This window comes from Oncorhynchus nerka, linkage group LG19 (assembly GCF_034236695.1).
Source record: "Oncorhynchus nerka isolate Pitt River linkage group LG19, Oner_Uvic_2.0, whole genome shotgun sequence".
Lineage (NCBI taxonomy): Eukaryota > Metazoa > Chordata > Actinopteri > Salmoniformes > Salmonidae > Oncorhynchus > Oncorhynchus nerka.
In genome coordinates, this window is record NC_088414.1 from 28,532,995 (window position 1) to 28,555,903 (window position 22,909).

Sequence of the window (22,909 nt, forward strand, 5' to 3'; positions counted from 1 at the left end):
TGCAGAGACAGTTTGTTGTCGGATAACCACTCACTGACTTTAGTCAGTTTGCTGCTTAGGGTCTTTTCAACTGTCTCCTTATTCTTATGTGAAACCAAGAGGGCAGAATCATCCGCATACAGGAACAGAGGGCATGAACAGGCAGAATCCATGTCATTTATGTAGACATGAAAACATGACCACATGATGACAGGCTCATAACACATTTGCCAGAGAGCCATAGAACTGACCGTGATGGTTGATGTAGAGACAGTATTGATGGAAAGGATATCCTAACATTAACTTATTACCAGCGTTTATGCCTTTGATATGGCTTGATATTCCCAAGTATGGATTATCTCCATAAAAAAACTATTAGTTGACATAAAAACTATTAAAACAGAGTGTGGTGGGTGTGGGCGCAGTTCAGCTCTTAGTGCTGGAGTGATCTCATAATCTTTTCAGGAAATCTGAATGTCAATATTTTCGCTGTGCACTCCATTAGAAGTTTTTTATTTGCATAAACATTTTGGTGAATCATACTAACACCAACATCCATAGAGGGGAAACGTTTTAGTGTTTTGAAGCCCAAAGTACAGGAAGTAACTGCTCATCACTACCGCCCACCCCCAGAGGGTGGGTGGGGCTTTTTTCTGTCTGTATGTACATTGTCTTTGATGTTTATGGAGACAGTATTAGATCAGACAAAACAAATCCAAACCATAGGCAGTTTAAGTCAAGAAAGGGTTGCACATTTACCTTTACGTCTTGATTGCAATCTCTAATCCTAGCAATTTTACAGTCCAGTAGCAGTCAGTGCCGTTTAGGATGAGGGAGGACTATTTTTTTTTGTTAATGGGCATGGCCTTATTTCTATTACAGCATATTGGATAACTGTCATTCATATTCCATTCACCCAGTTCAATGTAACAGCGATAGGTTTAGGCTACTACATACATGATACTCAAATTTTCCCTACACCCATCATGAAGTTGCTACAACCTAGCCTATGAATGAAAGTTTACAATGTAGGTGCACACAGGTCGAGAGAAAATGTTGAGGTGACAGACAGTGACACATGAACAGACAGTGACACATCCAATACCGCCTTGCACACTCTTGCCTGCATCTAGCTTATATAGGGTGTAATCATTAGTCCAACAGTTTCAAACAAGAGTTTTTATTGGACAAATTCAGGTATGTTTATCCCCATTTTGTTCCGTTTGCTTATGTTTAAGAAAAGTTTTTCAACAGAATCGGCAGAATGAATACATCCCTGATCACTGTAAATACAGTTCACTTTCATAGCAGCCACTTTGTATTCCTTCTCGCATCTATGCACTCCCCCTCTCTCACCTTTTCCCTTCGCTTGTGGACTTCAATGCACAACACATCAGCTGTTCCAAGCCAAACTGTTGTTACCATATTAGCTAAAGAAATGTCATAGTCAACATAGCTAATAGAACTAACGCGTTGGTAAACCCGCTACAATCATACAGTAACATTACAGCGTACAGTCAGTAAGCAGTTCAGCACTTACACCGGCGGGACCCGGTGGCAATAAATTAGTAAAACCAAAAGCTTACCTTGACTTGGAAGAGTTGTTTGGATAGTCATAGCCAGCTAGCTAACGTAGCACCCCCCTGTTTGAGCAGTGTTTGAGTAGACTAAACTAGCTAGCTGCATTTGCTAGCTAAGTAAGTGAAACTGCTCTTACTTCTCCATAATTTTGGAAGAAATTAATTTGTTCAAACCTGTTAGACTATTGTCTTTCTCTCTTTTTGAGGTAACTACTCACCACATGTTATGTACTGCAGTGCTAGCTAGCTGTAGCTTATGCTTTCAGTACTGGATTTATTCTCTGATCTTTTGATTGGGTGGACAACATGTAAATTCATGCTGCAAGAGATCTGATAGGTTGGAGGATGTCCTCCTAAATTTGTCATAATTACTGTGTACGTTTATGGACGGGGATGAGAACCATGAGCTTCCTAGGTTTTGTATTGAAGTCAATGTACCCGTGGTGCTGCCCTACAGAGTGCTGTTGAGACTACTGTAGACCTTCATTGCAAAATGGTGTTATTTATTTATTAATAGTCAATTATTTGGTTATATTTAGTATAGTTGTATCTAAAAATGATAACTTGTTTAATGTCTTAACATTTTTATTTTTATGAAATTCACTGAGGATGGTCCTCCTCTGAGGAGCCTCCATTGTTACAGTCAGCACATATTATACAGGTTCTGTGCAAAAAAATATATTCTTCTCAGAAAAATACACTGCCATTGCTTCATGAGCCCTACAAATCAATTGTATGAATTAACCATCTCCTGTAGGTTCTCTATACGGGCAGGTGGGAAAGCACATAGCTTCTGGGTGGGGAGTGCAGGCATGGGGTATAGAGAGAAATAGTAACGTTATCTTTTTGTAGGAACTCCGTCTCGGTTCGTTGGACAAACAAAGCCTATGGAAGAAATTAATGGCCTTTTTGTAGGGTTTTTGTATAAACGCCCAAATGAAGGTCTGTCGTAAACACAGGCATACGAGAACGTATGTTTTATTCAATGAGACTCTTTATCAGCTAACATATCTTTGGTGATTATTTTAAAATTACTTTTATTTTAAAATGCACATAAAGGCTTCATAATTCATAAAGGTCATGTTAACCGACTGCTGTTGTATCATAGAACAAAACGTATAAGATCTCCTAAACCTGTGTTAACCTCAGACCTTATTTTCGAAGTTTATTCCAAAATCCTATTATTTTCCCATAGGGATGGGTGAACGAACTAGACGTTACTCGTTTCCGGGTTTTAGGACTACAAACTGGCGAGATCAATAGGTAACATAGACTGATGTCAAATATTTGTATAACTAACGTTAACCCAAAACAGACCAGAAGTCTGTCGTTTCCAATGGGAGCAAATTAATCATAGCGGGCAGAACAAGCAAGGAGGCGGGCAGAGCCAAGCACGAGCTAGTGAGATCATATTGGCGCGTTCTAGCCTTTATTTGCATATTTCCGTTTGGAACGCTACTCTGTTAAATGCGCGTGTGCAATAACTCAATTCGCCCTTGCACAATTCGTCCAAAAACATTATTATGTTACGTTGGCAAAGGGTAACGTCTACACAACGCAGTCCACTCTGTTTGTTTTAGATTCTAGTTTTGGAAACAGAAAATTAGATGGAGATCAAATGTTTCATCAGTGATACAATTGGCAGAATATCGGCCCAAATCCACATCGTTCCATCTTCTCCACTGCCGGTCACTGGGCTTCCTCTCATCACAATTTTGGTAGTGAGTGGAAACGCCAACCGGATGCTTCACATGTATACATTCAGTAAAATATCTGGCTAATTGTTCTGTATGTGCTGATATGTACCCCTAATCAAATTTCCTGGGGTCACTTCTTCAGCTGTGATGAAAAACCACTAGAGGGCGAGCCTGCACTTATATTAATGAGATACTGCGAGAGTTACACCCTATGGATACACCCAGCACAGGTCCATTAAAATGTCACTTATTGTTGACTGAAATAATAATGATAGATTTGATTTGCACGGCTTAATAGATTGGTTTCCATCTCAAACTACATTTTAAAACCTCAATGGTGTTTACCGCTCTTACGTGACAGGGCAAGCTGTTCCATAAATATAGAAGGACACTTGTTATTGTCAATGAATGTTATGTTTTTTAAATTTATTTTTTACACATATCAGATACAGCAGATTGTAAATGTATAGACATCTGAATACAAAGGGGGTCTAGTAGTCAGGGGTTAACTGAAAAAGGCGGGGTTTAAACGCAACTATCCCCTAGAAAGTAATGTTCCTAGTGTGTGGAGACGAAATTTTAAATGGGTTAGAAGAAACTTGATGGATAGAGCTAAACTGGTTTGGTGAAGAAAGCTATGCTATGTTCTTTAATGCAAACATATCTGAAAGAAAACGGCGATATAGGCAGCAAGAACCGTATGTTACAACGCACGTGGACTCGTATATCAGTTGTAATGTAACCAGTTAGTAAGCTACCTTCACAGTCTCGTGCTTGATCGAACGATGTTAAATCTTCGCGATTCTGCTGGCTTGTGATAAATGGTTGGATTGAATAGTGCAACTGGGGACCAACGATGACCTCTCTTGATGAGATAGAGCAACATAAGAACTACAGCTGGACTGTTGCATTTGCTACTATTTATCTTACTCGTAGCCATATCTTTGGATGCTGCTGCCAGCTAGCTAACTTAATTTCTTGCAACTAATGAATAGCTAAACGCCTAAAATGCCACTGCAAATAGGTGACTTGGTCGACATGTCGGTAGCTAATCACGTGGTTACTTGTTTGTACACAGGGGTACAACCATAGCTTTAATATGAATGACCAAGTTTCCATATGATTGAGAAGCAGCTATAGTTAACTAGCTACTCCCACACTGCAATTTGGTCTCGCACTGGCGGCCTCCGAGTTACAGTCCACGCAGTCTAGCTAGCTGAATTTCTACTAGTACTACGTCTACTTGTCAAGAATAGGAGGCGGTGGCAGCTGTGGTGTACATTTCTGCGTTCTTTATAGAGATCACTGCCAGGGTGAAATACTGCAGTTCATGTTTCAACAAGAAGTCAGTGTACTATCTTTTATGTCCGTCCTGTTCTTACCTTTTCCAAAACGAGAAGAGGAATATGTCTAGATATAACATTTACAGCCTTTTAGACTGGTTGTATGGCGGCGTGGACCCGAAGTTTGAAGGCAACGGGGGCCCAGAATGTGCCGCCTTTCTTGCACCCCAACAACGTCTCGGCGAGAGTTTTGTCATGGTTCTGATTTCCATCGTGGAAGTTGTCGTCGCACTGAGGAAAATCAACATTTCTAAAGAACTCAACGAGATAACGAAAGATGGTCCAAGCATAAAAGAGGACAGTTTGGGCAAGAACCTGTTGCTGGTTGCTTTGTGTATGACGTTTGGAGTTGAGGTTGGATTCAAATTCGCCAAAAAGACAGTGATATACCTACTGAATCCTTGTCATGTTGTGACCATGTTGCAGGTAAGATTGCTACAAGGCTGGGAATACTAGCAACGACCACTTTTTGCAAACATACATGGTGTTATTCACACAGGATTTAAACGTACTTTTAAAGGGGCAATCTGCTGTTGCATGTATACATGAATGATATGTACCCATTTGATTCTTGAAGAATGTAACTTCTAAATGACTCGAGCTAAGAATAAATGTTGTAACCCATCAGAACCCATCAGAAGCAAAACTTGACCAATGTTTTTCTCCAATGTTTGTAAACAACCACTATAGCCTCCAAACATGGTTAAAACTATAGTTTTGATATCATGGATGGTCAGTCCATCCATAGCGCTGTCTTTACATTTGAGTGGTTACAATTCTCCAGCGCCAACCCTCAGTTTTTTTACGGAAACCGGGACTTGGCTATGGTTTCAACTGTTGATTGCCCGTTAAAGTTACTTTTGTCTTTTGGGGACTCATATCTCAAATTTGAAGTGTGAATTTGAGATGGGCCTACTAATTGTTTTAGTGTTGAATGTGCATTGAGCATTTCTGTGTAGAGTAGACCTAGTCAATGTACACTGAACAAAAATATAAGCACAACATGTAAAGTGTTGGTCGCATGTTTTATGAGCTGAATTAAAAAATCCTAGACATTTTAGATACAAACACAGCAAGCTTATTTCGGTAAAATTTTGTGCACAAATTTGTTTTCATCCCTGTTAGTGAGTATTTCTCCTTTGCCAAGATAATCCATCCACTTGACAGGTATGGAATATCAAGATTCTGATTAAATAGCATGATTATTACACAGGGGCATCTTGTGCTGGGGAAATAACAGGCAACTCTAAAATGTGCAATATTGTCACACAACACAATGCCACAGATGTCTCAAGTTTTGAGGGAGTGTGCAATTTGCATGCTGACAGCAGGATTTCCACCAGAGCTGTTGCCAGATAATTGAATGTTCATTACTCTACCATAAGCAACCTCCAACGTCATTTAGAGAATTTGGCAGTACATCCAACTGGCCTCGCAACCACAGACCACATGTATGGCGTTGTCTGGGCGAGTGGCTTGCTGATGTGAGTGCCCCATGTTGGGGTTATGGTATGGGTAGTCATAAGGTACAGACAACTAACACAATTACATTTTATCGATGGCAATTTGAATGCACAGAGATACTGTAACGAGATCCTGAGGCCCATTGTTGTACTATTCATCTGCTTCAATCACCTCATGTTTCAGCATGATGATAGATGGTGCCATGTCTCAAGGATCTGTAAACACTTCCTGGAAGTTGAAAATGTCCTAGACGTGTACAACCGCATGTTCCAGTTTCCGCCAATATCTAGCAACTTTGCACAGCCAGTGAAGAGGAGTGGGACAACGATACACCGGCCACAATCAACAGCCTGATCAACTCTATGCAAAGGATGTGTCAAGCTGCATCAGGCAAATTATGCATATACCCATAACCAGATACTGACTGGTTTTCTGATCCACACTAGAGGTCAACCGACTATGATTTTTCAACACCGATACCGATTATTGGAGGACCCAAAAAAAAAAGCCTATACCGATTAATCGGCCAATTTTTTTATTTTATTTATTTGTAATAATGACAATTACAACAATACTGAATGAACACTTTTATTTTAAATTAATATAATACATCAATAATATCAATTTAGCCTCAAATAAATAATGAAACATGTTCAATTTGGTTTAAATAATGCAAAACAAAGTGTTGGCGAAGAACGTAAAAGTGCAATATGTGTCATGTAAAAAAGCTAACGTTTAAGTTCCTTGCTCAGAACATGAGAACATATGAAAGCTGGTGGTTCCTTTTAACATGAGTCTTCAATATTCCCAGGTAAGAAGTTTTAGGTTGTAGTTATTATAGGAATTATAGGACTATTTATCTCTATACGATTTGTATTTCATATACCTTTGACTATTGGATGTTCTTATAGGCACTTTAATATTGCCAGTGTAACAGTATAGCTTCCGTCCCTCTCCTCGCTCGAACCAGGAACACATCGACAACAGCCACCTTCGAAGCAACGTTACCCATGCAGAGCAAGGGGAACAACCACTCCAAGTCTCAGAGCAAGTGACGTTTGAAACTAGCTAGCCATTTCACATCGGTTACACCAGCCTAATCTCGGGAGTTGATAGGCTTGAAGTCATAAACAGCTCAATGCTTGAAGAATTGCGAAGAGCTGCTGGCAAACGCACGAAAGTACTGTTTGAAAGAATGCTTACGAGCCCTCTGCCTACCATCGCTCAGTCAGACTGTTCTATCAAATATCAAATCATAGACTTAATTATAACATAATAACACACAGAAATACAAGCCTTTGGTCATTAATATGGTTGAATCCGGAAACTATCATTTCGAAAACAAAACTTTTATTCTTACAGTGAAATACGGAACCGTTCCATATTTTATCTAACAGGTGGCATCCCTAAGTCTAAATATTGCTGTTACATTGCACAACCTTCAATGTTATGTCATAATTATGTAAAATTCTGGCAAATTAATTACTGCCTTTGTTAGGAATAAATGGACTTCACACAGTTCAGAATGAGCCAGGCGGCCCAAACTGCTGCATATACCGTGACTGCTTGCACGGAACGCAAGAGAAGTGACAATTTCCCTAGTTAAAATAAATTCATGTTAGCAGGCAATATTAGCTAAATATGCAGGTTCAAAAATATATACTTGTGTATTGATTTTAAAGAAAGGCATTGATGTTTATGGTTAGGTACACATTGGTGCAACGACAGTGCTTTTTTTCCCTCAAATATCTATCCTACCATGCCTTTTCTAAGGTCTTCGAAAGCCAAGTCAACAAACAGATTACCGACCATTTCGAATCTCACCATACCTTCTCCACTATGCAATCTGGTTTCAGAGCTGGTCATGGGTGCACCTCAGCCACGCTCCTGGTCCTAAACGATATCTTAACCGCCATCGATAAGAAACATTACTGTGCAGCCGTATTCATTGATCTGGCCAAGGCTTTCGACTCTGTCAATCACCACATCCTCATCGGCAGACTCGACAGCCTTGGTTTCTCAAATGATTGCCTCGCCTGGTTCAGTCCCCCCTTATCTCAGCTCGCTGGTCACCATAGCATCTCCCACCTGTAGCACACGCTCCAGCAGGTATATCTCTCTAGTCACCCCCAAAACCAATTCTTTCTTTGGCCGCCTCTCCTTCCAGTTCTCTGCTGCCAATGACTGGAATGAACTACAAAAATCTCTGAAACTGGAAACACTTATCTCCCTCACTAGCTTTAAGCACCAACTGTCAGAGCAGCTCACAGATTACTGCACCTGTACATAGCCCACCTATAATTTAGCCCAAACAACTACCTCTTTCCCTACTGTATTTAATTAATTAATTTATTTTTGCTCCTTTGCACCCCATTATTTTTATTTCTACTTTGCACATTCTTCCATTGCAAATCTACCATTCCAGTGTTTTACTTGCTATATTGTATTTACTTTGCCACCATGGCCTTTTTTTGCCTTTTCCTCCCTTATCTCACCTCATTTGCTCACATCGTATATAGACTTGTTTATACTGTATTATTGACTGTATGTTTGTTTTACTCCATGTGTAACTCTGTCGTTGTATGTGTCGAACTGCTTTGCTTTATCTTGGCCAGGTCGCAATTGTAAATGAGAACTTGTTCTCAACTTGCCTACCTGGTTAAATAATGGTGAAATAAATCAAATACATTTTAAAAATGCGCTTGTTAAATCGTCACCTGTTTCTCAAAGTAGGCTGTGATTCGATGAGAAATGAACAGGCACCGCATCGATTATATGCAACGCAGGACATGCTAGATAACTACACATGGTGGTTGATATTACTAGTTTAACTAGTGATTGTTAAGATTGATTGTTTTTTATAAGATAAGTTTAATGCTAGCTAGCAACTTACCTTGGCTTCTTGCTGCCCTCGCGTAACAGGTAGTCAGCCTGCCACGTAGGCTCCTCGTGGAGTGCAATGTAAGGCAGGTGGTTAGAGCGTTGGACTAGTAACCGGAAGGTTGCAAAAACGAATCCCCGAGCTGACAAGGTAAAAACCTGTCGTTCTGCCCCTGAGCAAGGCAGTTAACCCACCGTTCCTAGGCCGACATTGAAAATAAGAATGTGTTCTTAACTGACTTGCCTAGTTAAATAAAGGTGTAAAAAAAATCGGCAAATCGGTGTCCAATAATACAGATTACCGACTATGAAAACTCGAAATCGGCCATTCCGATGAATCGGTCCGTATACAAAGATTGTCTCTCTCTGTTCCAGCACATTATGCACTATTTACACAATGGATGGTTCTAATCCTGAATGCTGATTGGTGAAAACCGTATTCCAGCCGGTGTCTATTCCACAAATTACCACCGGCTAAATCTATGATGTTAAAATGCCTATTTACTCTGTTCCATCTGACTGCGCAATCCACTGTCTCATCAGCCCAGCCAGGCAATTTATAAACTTGATCTCTACTATAAAAAGCATCCAGACATGATCTCATATTTCTTTTAGACTAACATTTCGTTTTCAATAGCGGAGATTTGTGTAAGCCTTAGTTGGTCTCTGACATTTGGAACATTGTTTCAATATTCAAATTCGATCTCCAGCTGTCCCATAGTAATGAATGAGTCGGGACCAGACAGGCAGGCAGTGTTTCTCAGTCAGTCGAAATCATGAATGAATCAGCTGGCATCAATTTATGAATATATACAATGAAATGTCATTTTAAAAAATGTGCATGATGAGGTGCAACTACTGTAGTTTAGTCTTTCCAGATTCAGTTTGAAATGATTGTCTTAGCTGTGTTGTTGGCTAGCTCCTCTGATCAAGTGTCCTGACGAATGAGCACATTTTCTATGCTAGGCGAAATCGCGCTTCATTAGCTCATTGTTATGGTTGTATCCAAATAAATGTCACTAGAAAACAGCTTTTGCAAATGCAGCTAGTTCGTTGTTGTTTTGCCTTCACTTTTTGATGTGACTGTAAATTAGCCGTAGTTGGCTAGCTAGCAAGCACGGGATAAGAACGTTGCCAGCCAGTATGGCAATGGAACATTTAGAACGAACGACTGGTTCGCGTCCATAGATACAGAACAAAAAGACTGAACGACTGGGTTGCGTCTCTGGCAACCGGACCAATAGAATGAACGACCAGCCGGCTTGGGTAGAAACCCTAGATTTGTGTCGGGACTATATCTTGTGGAAGGATGAAATCGTATGACTAAATTTAATTAAAGTTTTTAATGGAAATCTGTCAAACATTATTTGAATATGTTAGGAACCAGTTGTACACAAGTGATAATGCCGCAGAAGCCGGCCCATGCCAATATATCCTCCAAACACCGGCTTCTCGGGCATTATCACTTAAATAAACTTAAGTAAGCATGTTATCTGCCTCTCTGTAAAACCGTTCTGCATAGGTTTACCATCGTGTCCAATATGTTAACTTTCTACCTTGTGTTTTTACTCTACATCTTATTGTGCACTGATTTCAGGAACATCTTTCATGTGGCTATGGAAATACCTATGTAGTTTACAACGGAATCCGCCTTTACTTGCAGTGGCATCCAGAAAGATTGTATCACTTATGAATGCATTAGTGATGGGGGAAATTGAAGTCAAAGTAATGTATTTTTATAGGATGAAACATTCCGTAACCAGTGAAAGCTGCATGCATAATCTGACATGGGAAACCAATTCACTAGCCTCTCCCTGTTCCTTGAGTTATCATGTTGTAGCTTCAATTAAGGGAGTCCTGATGGCGAGGAGGGGACTAGATAGAAACACATGGTGAAGGAAAGGAGAAGAAACGCTGGCAGGTAGGGGGAATGTATCTTGACTAGCTGCCCAATTTGTAAGTCGCTCTGGATAAGAGCGTCTGCTAAATGACTTAAATGTAAATGTAATGCCCACCTAGTACACAATGAGGGGTTTGTTGTTCACTCAGCCTCAGTCTGAACATGAGGTGTGGGCTGTGAGTGTGTCTACTGAGCTGACATTTGGAGAGCACTCAACACAGGGGGTGTTGAGGAGGTAGGGGCTCATCTGTTGTAATGTTGTGCATTAGTATCCCCCTCTTCCCAAAGTGGTGTGCTGCGGTGCACTGTAATTGTCTGATCTTATCCCACTCAATTTAACTGAGAGGATCATGTTGAATCGTGTAAAGGGCAATGTCATCAGTTTCAGATCATTGATCAGAAAAAGGGCATGTTATGATTACAATATTGCAGTCATCAAGAAAGTATGTTTTATTTGGTTCTGAAGCCCAAGGCTATCCAACATGTCAACGGAAAGAGTGGTTAGAACCTGTTACTTGGGCTGACACCATTTAGTCCACTGGTTGATTAGTTTGGTCGATAAGCTGTTAATTGACCAAGATTTCTTTAGTCGTTTGGTCAAAAAAAAATTGAAAAATCATGGTGTACAAGACACCTGTCTGATTCGTGCCTGTGAGTGGACTGATCCATTGTGGAGGCTGTTGGGGTGACAGAGTCCAGCAGTCTAAGACGTGCTACTGAAAATTGTATATGGTTATTATATATGGTTAGAATGACATTTTATAGCATCCGTTTTCTCCCGCATTTGGATAATGATCTATGTCCGCGGTTCTGAAACGCATACGTGCTTGTTGAATTGGTGCCTTTTCCTAGACCATGTTGCTATGTGCATAATAGCCAAGTTAACCTGCATATTGGTGTTGAGAACAGTGCAGCGGGGGCAGCAGCAGAGTTGGGGAACGAGAAAACAGTCCTTGCCTTAATTGTCTAAGTGAGGAGAGGAAACCTCAACTAAACTAGGACTGTAATCAATAGCTTAACTGTTGAATGTGCCTGGCTTTAGAAATGATCCATATACAATATCAGTCAAGTTTGGGGACACTTACTCATTCCAGGGTTTTTCTTTATTTTTACTATTTTCTACAATAAAGAATAATATTGAAGACATCAAAAGTATGAAATAACAACATGGAATCATGTAGTAACCAAAAAAGTGTTAAACAAATCAAAATACATTTTAGATTTTTCAAAGTAGCCACCTTTTTCCTTGACAGCTTTGCACACTCTCGGCATTCCCTCAAACAGCTTCATGAGGTAGTCACCTGGAATGCATTTCAATTAACAGGTGTGCCTTAAGTTCATTTGTGGAATTTCTTTCCTCTGTAATGTGTCATCACTTGACCGTTTATGCGTCTGTACTTGAATAAACTTTCAAAGTTTTGTACAATTTTAAGAATTATGGAGGCCACTGTGTTCTTGGGGACCTTAAAAGCTGCATAATTTTTTTGTACCCTTCCCCAGATCTGTGCCTTGACACAATCATGTCTCGGAGCTCTACGGACAATTCCCTTCGACCTCATTGCTTGGTTTATGCTCTGACATGCACTGTCAACTGTGGGACCTTTTTATATAGACATGTGTGTGCCTTTCCAAATCATGTCCAATCAATTGAATTCCAATCAAGTTTGCAAACATCTCAAGGATGGTCAATGGAAACAGAATGCACCTGAGCTCAATTTCCACTTTTGTTTTTCTTCATAAATTTGCAAACATTTCTAAAAACCTGTTTTCACTGTCATTATGGGGTATTGTGTGTCGATTGAATGAGTATTTTTGTTTTTTTCTTAAATCCATTTTAGAATAAGGCTGTAACAGAATGTGGAAAAAGTCTAGGGGTCTGAATACTTTCCGACTGCACTAATATATATATTACACACAGTTGAAGTCAGAAGTTTACATACACTTAGGTTGGAGTCATTAAAACTCATTTTTCAACCACTCCACAAATTTCTTGTCCTAACCGACTTGGCAAAACTATAGTTTGTTAACATCTACTTTGTGCATGACACCAGTAATTTTCCCAGCAATTGTTTACAGACAACTTATTTAACTTATAATTCACTGTATCACAATTCCAGTGGGTCAGAAGTTTACATACACTAACTTGACTGTGCCTTTTAAACAGCTTGGAAAATTCCAGAAAATGATGTCATGGCCTTAAAAGCTTCTGATGGGCTAATTTGAGGTTTACCTGTGGATTTATTTAAAGGCCTACCTTTAAACTCTGCCTCCGCTTGACATCATGGGTAAATCAAAAGAAATCAGACAAGACCTCAGAAAAAAAAATGTAGACCTCTGGTTCATCCTTGGGAACAATTTCCAAAAAGCCTGAAGGTACCACATTCTGTACAAACAATAGTACACAAGTATAAACACCATGGGACCAAGTTGCCGTCATACCGCTCAGGAAGGAGACTTGTTCTGTCTCCTAGAGATGACCGTACTTTGGTGCGAAAAGTGCAAATCAATCCCAGAACAACAGCAAAGGACCTTGTGAAGATACTTTTGTATCCATTTCCTACAGCATCTATATCCACAGCAAAACGAGTCCTATATCGACATAACCTGAGAGGCGCTCAGCAAGAAAGAAGCCACTGCTCCAAAACCGCCATTAAAAAGCCAGACTACGGTTTGCAACTGCACATGGGGACAAAGATCATACTATTTGGAGAAATGTCCTCTGGTCTGATGAAATAAAAATAGAACTGTTTAGCCATAATGACCATCGTTATGTTTGGATGAAAAAGGGGGACGCTTGCAAGCTGAAGACACCATCCCAACCATGAAGCACAGGGGTGGCAACATCATGTTGTGGGGGTGCTTGCTGCAGGAGGGACTGTTGCACTTCACAAAATAGATGGCATGAGGAAGGGAAATTATGTGGATATATTGAAGCGACATCGGTCAAAGTTCAAATTTGGTCGCAAATGGGTCTTCCAAATGGACAATGACCCCAAGCATACTTCCAAAGTTGTGGCAAAATGGCTTAAGGACTGACCTCAACCCCATAGAAAATTTGTGGGCAGAACTGAAAAAGCGTGTGCAAGCAAGGAGACCTACAAACCTGACTTGGTTACACCAGCTCTGTCAGGAAGAATGGGCCACAATTTACCCAACTTATTGTGGGATGCTTGTGGAAGACTACCAGAAACATTTGACCCAAGTTAAACAATTGAAAGGTAATGCTACCAAATACTAATTGAGTGTATGTTAACTTCTGACCCACAGAGAATGTGATGAAAGTAATAAAAGCTGAACTAATAATTCTCTTTACTATTCTGACATTTCACATTCTTAGGATCACCACTTTATTTTATCTGACCTAAGACAGGGAATTTTTGCTAGGATTAAATGTCAGGAATTGTGAAACTGAGTTTAAATGTATTTGTGCTAATGTGTATGTGAACTTCTGACTTCAACTAATATGTATATATGTGTGTGTGTGTTTATATTCCAAGACATTGAACTGTTTCCCCGTAAACCACGTTCCCCGTCTTGATTTAGCAGTATGCTTAGGGTCATTGTTCTGCTGGAAGGTGTCCCAGTCTCAAATCTCTGCAAGACTGAAACCGTTTCCCCTCAAGAATTTCCCTGTATTTAGAGCCATCCATCATTCCTTCAATTCTGACCAGTTTCCCAGTCCCTGCTGATGGAAAAACATCCCCACAGCATGATGCTGCCATGCTGGACACTCTTCCGTAAAGCCCAGCTCTGTGGAGTGTATGGCTTAAAGTGGCCCATAGTCCTATGGACATACACTCCAATCTCCACTGTGGAGCTTTGCAGCTCCTTCAGGGTTATCTTTGTTGCCTCTGGTTGATGCCCTCCTTGCCTGGTGGTGCCATATTCTTCAATTTGTTTAAATAATGGATTTAATGGTGCTCCGTGGGATGTTCAAAGTTTCAGATTTTTTAAATAACCCAACCCTGATCTGTATTTCTCCATAACTTTGTCCCTGACCTGTTTGGAGAGCTCCCTGGTCTTCATAGTGCCGCTTGCTTGGTGGTGCCCCTTGCTTAGTGGTGTTGCAGACTCTGGGGCCTTTCAGAACAGGTGTGTGTATATACAGTGGGGCAAAAAAAGTATTTACTCAGCCACCAATTGTGCAAGTTCTCCCACTTAAGATGAGAGGCCTGTAATTTTCCTCATAGGTACACTAACTATGACCGACAAAATGAGAAAAAAAAATCCAGAAAATCACATTGTAGGATTTTTTATGAATTTATTCGGAAAATATGGTGGAAAATAAGTGGGGGTGAATACTTTTGCAAGGCACTGTACCTCCAGTGTTACATTTTTTAAATAAGCATTTACATCAAGCAAAGTGAGTGCAGTCTAATCTTTTACATTTGTACAATTCTTCCAGTATCAATGACCAACAGGCATATCTATGCAATCAGTCACTCTGATGACTGTATATGAAGCACCTTTTCACAGGCTGCCAGCTGTTTGACTGTTTATCTGACTTGTTTGCACTAGACCAATATTTGTCTGGTAAATAAGGAGTAGTCATCGTTCTGCCCGCCTCCTAGAGACTACTGGGAGATGCCTTTCACTGCCAATTCCACTTACCGTTTACTATTCTGGAAACTCTTTTTATCCTGGTCAATGTTAACCAGGGGTTTAGAGTTACAGGTCTGTGCTGTGGCCCCTCATTAGCATATGTCTCGTGTCTGGTCAGTCTGTGGACAAAGATAAGCTGCTGTGACTTATTGTGGAGAAAGTTGGAGGTTTTGCGTGGAAAGGAACAGTGGATTATTTTGCTATAGAACAGTGGGTCCCAACAGGTTTTACTTTGGGACCCAAATTTCACCAGGTTGTCAGTTTTGAGCAAATATTCGCATCCTGATTTATTTTTATGCCAAAATGCAAGCTGGAAAAATGTTTTTTATTCTATATTGATAGTAAATGTAGCAATTATTTGACAAGGGAACAACATTCCCACCTTTTTCATTGTCAATAATTTAAATATTGTCCATATTCTTGATGAAGAATGTTAATAAGCTCACTGGTTTGAGATCACAAAATCAACCAAATCTGCTAAAAAGCTCTGCTAACAGCTCTATATTAAAAATACTGTGATTGAAGAAAAATTGTTCAGATTTAAATTCTTCTTTTTTTTAAGTTCTTTATAATTTCTACACTTCCTGGTTTTAGTTGTTTAAGTTCAGTCAGGAGTATTTTCATTTTTTTCCTCCAACACCCACGACCTATTCAAAATCTCCTGCGGGGTGGAGACCCACGAGTTGAGAATCTCTGCTATATAATATGCAACAACGACAACTAGGCTTGGCCGGTATACCGGAGTATTTTGGTAAAAGCCACAATGGTTTTCCAATACCGTTGAAACTATTTATTTTAAGTTTAATATATTTGAATTCGGGATGCACAATATATCAGTGAACATATCGGAATCGGCCGAAATTAGCTAAAAATGACAACATCGGTATTGGCCCGGTGTCTAGTTTAACACCGATATGCAAAACCGATGTCAAAGCTGACGTGCATACCTTTTATAACATAGGTACATGACATAATGGCACTACACATGCAACACAGCATTCCTAACCTAGCCCACAATGTCTGCTGCCTGGTTCGAGCAGTCAACAAGTCGAGCAGTCATTTGAAAGAGTAAGTAAGAACATTTCAGTGAGACAACTCAAAGGCAAAATCCATTCACGCCAAGATAATGGTATTCATTGACCTTGGCTATCTGTCGTGGGTGACGTTGGCTTTCGCTGACTGGTCGAGCACCGGTACACATTTTGCTCTACCAGAGTTACACAGTAATAGCTATTAGCTTCATGACATACTATGGAACACCGTTTGGGTCTGCGTGTCAAAGAAGATACACGTCAAATAACACTATTTGACGAGTCCTAACACTTTTTGACGCACTAAATAAGCTTTTAATTTGACATGTAAAATAACACCGTTCTCTTATAGAATGTTGTGTGTTCTGAATTTGCACGTGCAAGCCAAGCGCCACCACTACTATCAGTAGCACTGTCATAGCTGTACAAAAAGTCTGCAAACAAGCACACACTGGCCACGAACTATGTGTTTACAATACCGCGTTGGTAATAAAGCATTATTTGTTTGACCGCAACTTCTGGGGTAGCTAGCTTTAGCTTGGTACCTAGATAGCACCAATACAACCAGCCTGAAAACAATGGCCAGTAGGAACTGCAGTCATTTTCATTATTCTTACACACAAGGATTCCTAAATCATTGCGAAGTATTGTTGTTTGCCTATTGAAATTGAACTTCAGTTCATGAAAATAAATGGCTAGCCAGCTACTTAACCCTGTTGCCCAAAGCTAACGTTATAAGCAGCCAGCTAGCTTCATCTAGCTAGTGAGGCTCGACCGGACCGGGTTGTGTTGTGAAGCTAGCCACAATAGAGATTAGGCACAGCAGTGGAGTTTGTGGTTTGCCCTCAAAATAAAAGGACCTCTTTGAAAGTGATGCAGAAGGTTACAATTGGTGGAATCATGCAATATTTAGACTAGATAATGTTTAAAAAAGGTTGTAATGTGAAGCAATGAAATGGGGTATCAGTCTACTCTGTGACACCCACAGAACACAACTGAAGACTTTACACAAATATTAAAGTTTTAGCTTGTCGTGGGACTGTGACTGTGAAATCACCTCCCCAGTCAGCCTATTGTGTATTGACATTCATATTGCACTGTACAGCTTTACCTCAGGATTGGGGATAAATCAAATGGGGGTATTTGTCTACTCAATACCCAAGATATTCTTTCCCAATGTCCTCCTCAAGAGACTCCAAAACATCCACACAGTATTGTTTTTCTGCAGGAAAAGTGTTCAATACACAGGTTGACAATACATGTGGCTCAATTCAGTTGTTTCAGAGTCCCGCAATAAGAGCTACAATGCTAATGTTCTCTGGGTGTCACTGAATAGACTGATGCCCCATGTCATTGATCCACAATCCAGCCACAATCCAGGTAAGGCTGTACAGTGAAATAAGCATGCCCCCAATGCAATTCTAAAGGATTATACATCTGGTGTGTTTTCTGCAGATTTTTATCAAATTAATAAATTGTCTTTTGTTGATTTTATATAACATTCCAACCTCGTTTAGCCTGATCTATTCAATTATGGCATTCTACAATTGTATTAATTTGCATTACTGTCAATGACATACTTTTATTTTGAAGGCTAATCGCAAAGTCCACTATTGTGGCTAATTTTTATTGTGGCTAGGGACACAAAGATGGGTCCGATCACCATTAATCAATTAAGAACTGTCCTAGAAATTAGGGCTATTTTAGATGACACCTAGCCATATAGTTAGCTAGCTAACCATAGCTATTGAAACAGTGTCATTTTGCTATGTTTTTGGGGAAGAACATTGTTTGCATCCATGAGCTAGCTAGCTTTTTTTTAATGACCAGCACTGTAGGTGCGCGAGAACTACCAGCATCACAGCATACGTATCGATGAATCATTGTGACATATAAAATATGAGTGATTACTGTAATAACCACGTAAAAAATGTATGAATGTGTAAAATTGTGACGTGCAGTCATATTCAGGTCATGATTGGTCAACAAGCTTATTTGACACGCAAAGACCCAAACGGCGTTCCATAGTATGAGAAATCCTGGTTGAGAATGAAACAACTGAACAAATGAACAGCGAAACAGCACAGCAAGTAAGTGAAATAAATGGGTTTGGTTATGTTTTACTGATAATGGGGACATGCGTAAATGCCAACAAAATAACTTTTTCACGAGTGTGTGTGTAACCTTTTTTATTTAACAATGCAAGTAATTTAAAAACATATTCTTATTTACAATCATGGCAAACCCCGGCCAAACCCGGACGACGCGGGGCCAATTGTGTGCCGCCCTATGGGACTCCCAATCACAGGCGGATGTGATACAGCCTGGATTCGAATCAGGGACTGTAGTGATTCCTCTTCACTGAGATGCAGTGCCTTAGACCGCTGTGTGTGTGTTTTCACTATTTAACTGTATTAGAATGCTTAAAAGACCGCTAAAAGTTTGAATATCGGGTACCGGTATCGTTTTTTTGGGGGGGGGGGCTACTTAGGAGATACAGATCACGATAGGAGATACAGATCACGATTTCAGAGTTAATGCCTAAACTTAAACATTTAGATTTGGAACAACTTCGTCTAATTCTGATGTGATACTGTTAAAGCTTGTAGGAACACTAGTTAACTGCCACTCGTGAGCTATGCAGACTTGCAGAGGTGATTGGGGAGTGCCAGAGAGGCCTATGGGGTTGGGAAATGTGTGGAATTTCTTTCCTTTCTTTTTACTATTTTCTAATAGTGAAAAGGTCAAAACAATGAAATAAGACACATGGTATCATGTGGTAACCAAAAAACAAATCAACATATATTTGAGATTCTTCAAAGTAGCTACCCTCTGCCTTGACAGCTTTGCACAGTCTTGGCATCTTTCAACCAGCTTCATGAGGTAGTCACCTAGAATGTATATCAATTAATAGGTGTGCCTTCTTAAAAGTTAATTTGTGGAATTTCTTTCCTCCTTAATGTGTTTGAGCCAAGGTAGGGGTGGTATACAGAATATGACCCTATTTGATAAAAGCCCAAATCCATATTATGGCAATAACAGCGCGAAACCATCAAGCCCTATGATGCAACTGGCTCTCATGCGGACCGCCACAGGAAAGGAAGACCCATAGTTACCTTTGCTGCAGAGGATAAGTACAATAGAGTTACCAGCCTCAGAAATTGCAGCCCAAATAAATGCTTCACAGAGTTCAAGTAACACACATCTCAACATCAACTGTTCAGAGGAGACTGCGTGAATCATGGTCGAATTGCTGCAAAGAAACCACTACTAACGGACACCAGTAAGAAGAAGAGACTTGCTTGGGCCAAGAAACGCAAGCAATGAAGACTAGACTGGTGGAATTCTGTCCTTTTTGTCTGAGTCCAAATTTGAGATTTTTGGTTCCGACTGCCGTGTCTTTGAAACGCAGAGTAGGTGAACAGATGATCTCTGCATGTGTGGTTCCTACCGTGAAGCGTGGGGGTGCTTTGCTGTCGACACTGTCAGTGATTTATTTAGAATCCAAGGCACACTTAACCAGCATGGCTACCGCAGCAATATGCCATGCCATCTGGTTTGCGCTATCATTTGTTTTTCAACAGGACAATGACCCAACACACCTCCAGGCTGTGTAAGGGCTATTTGACCAAGAAGGAGAGTGGATTGCTGCATCTGATGACTTGGCCTCCACAATCCCCCAACCTCAACCCAATTGAGATGGTTTGGGATGATTTATTATTATTTATTTTTTACCTTTTATGTAACTAGGCAAGTCAGTTAAGAACAAATTCTTATTTACAATGACAGAACGACAGATTTTTATTTTGTCAGCTCTGGGATTCGATCTAGCAACCTTTCAGTTACTGGCCCAACGCTCTAACCACTAGGCTATCTGCCGCCCCGAGTTGGACCCGCAGAGTGAAGGACAAGCAGCCAAAAAGTGCTCTGCATATGTGGGAACTCCTTCAAGACAGTTGGAAAAGCATTCCAGGTGAAGCTGGTTGAGAGAATGCCAAGAGTGTGCAAAGCTGTCATCAAGGCAAAGGGTGGCTGCTTTGAAGAATCTCAAATATATTTTGATTTGTTTAACACTATTTTTGGTTACTACATGATTCCATATGTGTTATTTCATAGTCTTGATGTCTTCACTATTCTACAATATAGAAAATAGTAAAATAAAGAAAAACCCTTGAATAAGTAGGTGTGTCCAGACTTTTGACTGGTACTGTATGTCTATATTTCTTTTGGCTACTGCTCGACTAATCTCGGTCGACCAACAGCTTATCGATCAGTCTACTAAATGGGGTCAGCCCTACAAGGCTGTGGGTAATATCAAACAGAGATACCTTGGTCAGTTGATCACTTCTCTTTCCATGACAGACTAAGCAGGTGAACTCTATCCCTTATTGATGTAATTTGTTAAATATACCTCAGTCAGTGTAGATGAAAGGGAGGAGACTGGTTAAAGTATGATTTTTAAGCTGAGACAATTAAAACATGGATTGACAACAAATGTGCCTTTTGAATGGGGTATGGTGGTAGGTGCCAGGCACACCGGTTTGTGTCAAGAACTGCAACACTGCTGGGTTTCCTATGTGTATCAAGAATGGTCCACCACCCAAAGGACGTCCAGCCAACTTGACAGAACTTTGGGAAGCATTGGAGTCAACATGGGCCAGCGTCCCTGTGGAACGCTTTCCACATCTTGTGGAGTCCATGCCCCGACTAATTGAGGCTGTTCTGCGGGGGGCTTCCCATTGTTACTCACCACTGTGTCATCTCGCTGGAACAAAAGCACAGCATGCACACATAACGAATGCTTTGCCCTGTCATTATCTTGTTAGATAGAACTCAAGATGTTGTCCCTGGAAGAAGGTTTCCAGAGGTGTATGTCTCAGGATGTTCGATTGAATGGGAACAACCATTCTCTGGAGCTCAATTATCCTGAGAACGAATGCTAATTGGTCTTTGGGGGAGATGGGTCCACCTATGGTTTCCATAAGGGTCTACTGCACTGAACAACAACTAAGTAGATGACAACATGGCTCAGCATGCCATAGCCCAGTCAAGCTAAGAGTAGAATGCTATAGTGCTCTAGTACAAGGAAACCTGTTCCTGGGGCCCACACTCGGTGGAAATGTAGTTTCCCCCTAGCACTACACAGCGGATTCAAATAACTAACTCATCAAACTTTGATTATTTGAATCCACTTAATAGTGCTAGGTCTAAAAACTAAGCTCCCTGCCTGCCCACCTTGGTCCTGGGAAACACTGCTCTAGTATCACAGCCCCACCCAGCAGGGTATAGCATGAGGCCTTCTCTTGGTGCTGCATATTCAGTTAGGCTACCTGCGTCGACATGCAAATAAGCACGCACCAGTCTTTACATGTATTGGCCAAAAACTCTTTGTTGTCAGATACCATACCAGTGAGTAAACCTGCAAATTTGTATGGCAAAACCCTAATTTACATCCAAGACATGCTTGTTCCTGTTTTGTGTTAAGGCATTTACAAAACCCAAGCAGAGTCTCTGGGCAGAGAGGTGGGTAGGCAGGCAGGCAGCTCTGTGGCTGGAGAAGGATGAGTGTGTAAAGCGGCCTATTCTTCTTGAGGGGAAGAGCAGTGAGCAGCATGAGAACACAGGGTTCTGGCCTTGACAGACCAAGATATTCAGAATGTCACATCTGGCTGAGAAAATGTCCACCAAAACAGAACACTACTAGCAGTCTAGCACAATACTCACGGATACGAAGGCATGCTCACACAAGTGCAATGAACAAATATTTGGAAACTGGTAATTTTACAGTTTAGTCATGTTGCAGACGCTCTTATCCAGAGGGACTTACAGTTAGTGCAGTCATCTGACTCCCTTTAAGATAGCTAGGTGGGACAGCAACATCTCAGTCATAGTAAGTACATGTTTCCTCAAAGTAGCTATCAGCAAAGTCAGCGCTAGTAGGGTGGGAAGAGTCAAGTGCGAGTTAGTTTACTGGTTCCACCATTGAGGTGCCAGGACAGAGAAGAGCTTGGACTGGGCTGAGCGGGAGCTGCCCTCCCGTAGGGGTGGGAGGGCCAAGAAACTAGAGGTGCCAGAACGGAGTAGTCCGGTTGTAGGATTTGAGCATAGCCTGAAGGTAGGGAGGGGCAGTTCCTCTTGCTGCTCCGTAGGCAAGTACCATGATCTTGTAGTGGATGTGAGTGATGATTTGACTGGGAGCCAGTGGAGTGTGTGGAGGAGCGGTGTGACATGGGAAAACTTGAAGGTTGAACACCAGGCGGGCTGTGGCATTCTGGATAAGTTGCAGGGGTTTGATGGTAATAAAATATTCATACTAATTTCCTTTCGGCTCCATCATTCAGAGCATCTGCAATTTTAAAATGTCATCTGCTTTAGGTTAGTAGCTTATGCAGTAAATGACAGTTGAGAAGGTTGTAAAGTGTTCCATTGTTCG

The 22,909-nt window shown here is 40.7% G+C and overlaps 1 protein-coding gene across 2 annotated transcripts in view; it reads left to right on the plus strand.

Annotated features, from left to right (window-relative positions):
- Positions 1 to 3,789: 3,789 nt before the first annotated feature.
- LOC115101305 (transmembrane protein 164-like) overlaps positions 3,790 to 22,909 on the plus strand; it is a 44,055-nt gene continuing 24,935 nt past the window's right edge. The window contains exon 1 of one of the 2 annotated variants that reach the window (XM_029620682.2): positions 3,790 to 5,025. In XM_029620682.2, coding sequence (XP_029476542.1) covers positions 4,663 to 5,025 — 363 coding nt within the window. In that variant the 5' untranslated portion in view covers positions 3,790 to 4,662. The remainder of the gene's footprint in view (positions 5,026 to 22,909) is intronic. The other variant, XM_029620681.2, reaches the window with a different exon arrangement.